General features: G+C 35.1%; 1 protein-coding gene across 7 annotated transcripts in view; it reads left to right on the plus strand.

The window, feature by feature from the left end:
- The window catches only part of ETV1 (ETS variant transcription factor 1), a 96,060-nt gene extending 90,363 nt beyond the window's left edge, over nt 1-5,697 (plus strand). For all 7 annotated transcript variants that reach the window (XM_064380357.1, XM_064380355.1, XM_064380354.1 and 4 more), the window contains one exon: nt 2,878-5,697. In XM_064380357.1, the coding sequence (XP_064236427.1) occupies nt 2,878-3,099 (222 nt within the window). In that variant the 3' untranslated portion in view covers nt 3,100-5,697. The remainder of the gene's footprint in view (nt 1-2,877) is intronic.
- Nucleotides 5,698-6,614: the final 917 nt, after the last annotated feature.

Raw genomic sequence — 6,614 nt, forward strand, 5'->3', positions numbered from 1 at the left:
CTACTCTGGAGGCTGATGCAGGAGAATTGCTAGAATGTGGGAGGCGGAGGTTGCGGTGAGCAGAGATTGTGCAACTGCACTCAAGCCTGGGCAACAGAGCAAGACTCCGTCTCTTTAAAAAAAAAAAAAAAAAACTTTGTGAGCATATGTGGTGTATGTAACATAAAAAAATAGAAGATTAGAGAAAAATAAAAATAACTTACATCTAAACATGTTAAAAAAAATGAAAACTGGTCATTAATTTTAGTAATTACAGAAGAAGTAAGAAACAATGAAATAGTGTATATTTACCTTACAGACAATGCCTATGTGTACTTCTATTTCAAAATCCGGAAATGCCTAGAACAATATATACCAGTATGTTCACGGTGGTTATATTCTGGATGATATAATTACAGACCCTTTTTATTTTAACTTAGTCAATAATTTCTAAGTTATCATCTGGTATCCCCATATTACTTCTGAAATTTTAAGTGATAAAACATAATTTAAATTCCCAGCCATTGAAAGCACAGCTCTAAATCTATCTCCTTCTTTACTTTTGATTTATGTCCCTTGAAAAATGCCTGTTTTTTTCTATCTGTCTCAGTGTTGCAGTTTGCCTATACTTAATGTACAGCATTTTTCACATTAGTAATTGTATTACTAATAATGGAAGACATCATTTCCCTTCGTTGGGATCCCTTGTTCTAAAGTCAGTAGTGTTTAACCTAGTCCAATAAATGAAGTAGTAACCCTAAAAATGTTTATTCAAAAGGAATGCAGAAGGAAGCAGGAAAGGCAGAGTTCTTAAGAGATTGTATAATCTTGATTGCATGTTATACATTTTAATTCATTTGTTACATAATTTCTAAGTATAGCCAATGGCAACCCATCAAAGTCCAATACAAAGCAAATGTCTCTTCCTCCACAGCTCCAAACAAAACAAAGCACATTATAAAACACTCAGAGGTATGCAGGCCATTTATTTTATTTTATTTTTTCTCAAAATACTTTGAACAAAGAAAAAATAAAGGAAAACTAGAATTTATTACCTCAGCTTTGTTCCTGATACTGCCTATGGTCATTTTATCATTTCACCTTTAAGACCCTAATTTCTTTTGTATAAAGGATTAAAGTAAATAAGTGTGTGCCAGACTCCTCTGTTTATACCACAGTGCTCTGTGCTGGAGACTTCCATCCCAACCTCACATAAAAGCAATGTCGCTTTCTAAGGCGCCATTGCTGTCTCCATTTCACAGAAAAGGCCCCTGAGAGGTAGTCTAAGAAACAGGTCCAAATTCATAAAAACTACTAAATACTCACTCCTTCAAACCTAGGAACATTGAGATTATTTGAATTCTCTAAAGTGATTCCTCTGACTTAAATTCCGGGCAAAAGGTAAAAAAAGTTCTAGACTGGGCTCGGTGGCTCACACCTGTAATCCCAGCACTTTGGGAGGCCAAGGCGGGTGGATCACGAGGTCAGGTGTTCAAGACCAGCCTGACAAACATGATGAAACCCCGTCTCTACTAAAAATACGACAATTAGCTAGGCCTAATTGTCGTGCGCCTATAGTCCCAGCTACTCAGGAGAATCGCTTGAACCTGGGAGGCAGTGGTTACAGTGAGTCGAGATGGTGTCACTGCACTCCAGCCTGGGTGACAAAGCGACACTCTGCCTCAAAAAAAAAAAAGAAAAAGAAAGTTCTAAATTTGATTTCAGAGCAGCAGTGTTCATTGACAATTGTTTCTTTTCCCCCAAAGATATAACGATACTTTATAACCCAGGAATAGACTGTTGACCCATATCAAAATCGGCTAGCAAATGCCTTGTTGATACGGAGGAACATGGAGGTGTTGTGTCACCTTCAGCTTTCTAAAATCTCATACCTCCACATGCCCATGCAAAGTTACTATCAAAGTTAATACAAACAACTGTATTCATCCACTCGCCCCCTTGGGTTTTGAGAGCATCTCAGCGTTATTCGTCTCACTCAATTGCTTATAATTTTCTAGGGAAGCATTACTCTTTAGAATTTAAGTTTGGGGTATGTCATACCCTATAAATTATGCTACTTCTTTATTCCAGGCAGTTGTCACATTTCTTTTTCTCATTTCCTCCCTATGCATTGTGTATTTTAAATTCCTTTCACTTTTTTACACATCTTACTTCAATCTGACACTTTACACACATCCTTAATTCTGTCTAATGCATCTTGCCTTCATTTTTAAAAGTGATGTATCCAAGATGCTGTCCTTTTGATCCATCTTTCATTTAAATAAGGCTATGTATCTTTTCTTTCTTTCTTTTTTTTTACGTGAAAACACACAGTGCTAATAAAGAAAAAAAGTAAAGAATCAGTTTACTCTGTGAATCAGTGAATTACTAGTCTAGTCTTACTGGGAATAAAGCACCTTTTTCTTTTAAATTTTGAATTTAATTTTCTACCACTTCAGATACATAATATTAAGAGAGAGAGTATACCTTAAAAGTACAAATTTGTAGATACTGCCTTTCAAAAATGCAGAAAATAACTTTCAATATGAAATGCCTGCATTAAATAATTGATTTTTTATTTTTCAAAACAACAATGTAAATTTACCTCTATATTAAAACAAGCAAATTCCTGTGCTTCCTAGCTATATCTGGAATGAATTAATTATTATTGAAGTTCAACATATGGCATTTCCCTTGACTGAACTGTAGTTTATTCGACACAGTAAAGACTTTTTTTTTTTTCTTGTATGTGTACCTGCTATTAGTTGTTTGCCTTTTGGGGACCAGAGTTACCCACCCTTTCTGGTATATTAAACCGTGTTTTTGTGTTTTTCCTTCCCTATCCTTCACCATCTGGCGATGGGGAGGATGGGTTTTTCTCTTCCATGTTATCATCAGGTGGCTGGAGAGAGATATGTCTACAAATTCGTGTGTGATCCAGAAGCCCTTTTCTCCATGGCCTTTCCAGATAATCAGCGCCCACTGCTGAAGACAGACATGGAACGTCACATCAACGAGGAGGACACAGTGCCTCTGTCTCACTTTGATGAGAGCATGGCCTACATGCCGGAAGGGGGCTGCTGCAACCCCCACCCCTACAATGAAGGCTACGTGTATTAACACGAGTGACAGTCAAGCCGGGCGTTTTGCGCTTTTCCTTTTTTCTGCAAGATACAGAGAATCGCTGAATCTTTGTTTTGTTTCTGTTGTTTGTATTTTATTTTTAAATAATAATACACAAAAAGGGGCTTTTCCTGTTGCATTATTCTGTGGTCTGCCATGGACTGTGCACTTTATTTGAAGGTGGGTGGGAGTAATCTAAACATTTATTCTGTGTAACAGGAAGCTAATGGGTGAATGGGCAGAGGGATTTGGGGATTACTTTTTACTTAGGCTTGGGATGGGGTCCTACAAGTTTTGAGTATGATGAAACTATATCATGTCTATTTGATTTCATAACAACATAAGATAATGTTTATTTTCTCTGGGTATCTATGGTACAGTTAATTTCACGTTGTGTAAATATCCACTTGGAGACTATTTGCCTTGGGCATTTTCCCCTATCATTTCTGAGTCTCTGCAGGTGTACAAAAAAAAAAACCCAATCTACTGTAAATGGCAGTTTAATTGTTAGAAATGACTGTTTTTGCACCTCTTGTAAAAAGGTATTTAGCAATTGCATTTGCCGTTTGTTGTTTTGTTTTGCTTTATATAAGACTTGCAGAGGATAGCCATAAAATGGGTAATTCTCTCTGAAGTTGAGTAATCACCATGACTGTAAATGAGGGGCACAGTTTTGGACTCTGGCTCCAAACTGAGTCATAGGCCAGTAGCATTACGTGTATCTGGTGCCACCTTGCTGTTTAGATACAAATCATATTGTCTTTTAAATATTTTGAAACCCATTTCAGTTAAATAATGACATGTCGTGGTCCTTTGGAATCTTCACTTAAATGTTAAATCTGGGATCAAAATGAAGCAAAAAATATCTGTCTCCTTTTCACTCTGTTCAGTACATAAATACATTATTTAATCAATAAGAATTAACTGTACTAAATCACATATTATGCTGTTCTAGTTACAGCAAGCACTCTTTAAGAAAAATATCCAATACACTAAATAGGTACTATAGTAATTTTTAGACATGGTACCCATTGATATGCATTTAAACCTTTTACTGCTGTGTTATGTTGATAACATATATAAATATTAGATAATGCTAATGCTTCTGCTGCTGTCTTTTCTGTAATACTCTCTTTCATGCTGAATTTACTATGACCATTTATAAGCAATGCAGTTAACTACAGATAGCATTTCAGGACAAAATAGATGACTCAAACCATTTATTGCTTAAAAAATAGCTTACGCCATGCTATGCTATAAGCAGCTTTTATGCACATTGACAAATGAAGAGTAAGCTTCAGCTTGCTAAGGGAAACTGTGGAACCTTTTGTAACTTTTGGTGATATGGAAAATTATTTGCAAACTATCAAAAAATACGAGGAAGTTGCTGTGTGACATAGTGCTGGCACTGATACTATCTATCATCTCTGTTTGGACACTTCTGTAAATGTGATTGGATTGTTTGAAAGAAGATTTAAAGATTTAAAGTTTCAAAGTTTTTTGCTTTGTTTTTGTTTTGCATTTGCAGAAAATATTGAAAGATTACGTGTTTCATTCACCTTCAAAAAAACATGAGTAAATGGGGATATAGGATCTCCGAATAGCTTTCTAAAAGATTCAGTCAAGGAACATGAATTTTGTTCAGTCTATCAGTAATATCCCAGAAGAACAACTTTTTAAAGAATCTATAGCAAAATGCAAAAAAAAAGAAAAAAATTCTAAACACAAAGTTAAAATAGACCTATTATAAAAGCATTTCATAATGAGCATGGAAAAGATTGTTTAAAGATGATCCCCCCTCAGCTACCAATTTTCCAAAACTACACAGATCACAGCTCATTTCTCTAAATGGAACAGTTATTGAGAAACCCAAACACCAAAATTGCTACTATTCACATTTAATCCTACAAAAAATACTCCAATTTCAAAATATGTATGTAACCTGCGATTTCAATGATTGTTGTTCATATACATCATATATTATTTTGGCCTGTTATGGACCTAAAAAAGAAAACTATGCCTTAAAAATCAGAACCTTTTCCTCCTACTATGCGTATGTGGCCATCTACAGCACTTAGAATAAAAACAGATGTTAAAATATTCACCGAAAGTTATATTAGGAAAATAATTGAGATATATAGTTAAGATTTGAGGAAATTGAAGGAGAAAATTTAAGTGAGTCTTTAAATATATTCTGAATGAAAACTGTATTGAGGATTTATTTTTGTTCCATTTTTTTCTTTTTCCCTTTTCTCCTTTTCTTCTTTTTAATAGTCTAGTTTCAGTCAGTGAAGAAGAATTGGGCCATGTGTTATCACAAGAGATCAATGGCAAAAATGGTATTCACCATATAATATTTAAGGACAAACTATATGTTTTGCTGTTTAAGGTAGTGACTCACTGAACTAAATATATAATTGACCAACATTAGGTGTATTTCCAATGCAGAAGGGTTGAAAATATTACATTATAAACTCTTGAAAAATGTATCTAAATTTTTTTAAGTTCTGTTTTTATTCCACTTTTTGTTTGGTTGTGTTTTTATGTTTTTATTTTCAGGTAGATTAATAAATCTGGCAGCTGATTTCTGCAAGATTCTTGTGTTTTGAATTTCTAATTGAATTGGCTACTCAGACGTAGAAATCACTCATTAATGATGGCATGTCTTCTTTCAACTTTTATCTTCACTGCTGTTTGCTGTCTCTTGATGACATGCTAATACCCAATAGATTAATTGCAACAAACTCTTTTATATCTCAAATAACTAAGGAAAAATAATTTTTCTTAAGTGATGTTCATGAAAGTCTTCAAAATAAAATCCACAACGCTGACAGTGCAAAACGTTTTTCTCAAATCATAGAAGAATCACGGAGGTCTAGTTTCCTACAGATGCTGTAACAAATTACTACAACCTCAGAAGTTTACACAAATTTACCTTATCGTTCTGGGGGCAGAAGTTCAAAAGAAGCCTTAAGAGACTAAATCCAAGATGGCCATAGGTCTGGTTCCTTCTGGATGTTCCAGGGGAGACTCTTCCAGCTTTCACTTCTAGGGTCGGCATTCCTTGGTTCCTGGGTACAATCTCTTGAATCTCTGCTTCCATTTCTGCCCGCCTCTTATGAGGACGCTTATGATTACATTTAGGGGATGCTCAGATAACCCAAGACAATACCTCATCTCAAGATCCTTAATTAATGACGTGTGCCAAGTCCCTTTCACTAGATCAATTATTCACAGAGCCCAGGATTAGAACATGGATATAAGAGATAGGGCAGGGCTGTTATTCAGACCACCATACAGAGGAGGAAGACTGTAGCAAAGATTCTAATTGATTAACTCAGGAACAATAGCATTCTGCTGCGGGAGCTAGGATTTGAAAGTACTAAGGATCGTTTTTATTTGTCACTGAGATATTTTCCCCTTATTCTGCATAAATAAATTTGGAAGCTTGCTATATTAAGTTCATCTATTCCACTAAAATGTCTGCTAGTCACATCAAGCCTGTAGATTAT

The sequence above is a fragment of the Aotus nancymaae genome, unplaced genomic scaffold (assembly GCF_030222135.1).
Source record: "Aotus nancymaae isolate 86718 unplaced genomic scaffold, 86718_ANA_hifiasm-v0.15.2.pri h1tg000025l, whole genome shotgun sequence".
Lineage (NCBI taxonomy): Eukaryota > Metazoa > Chordata > Mammalia > Primates > Aotidae > Aotus > Aotus nancymaae.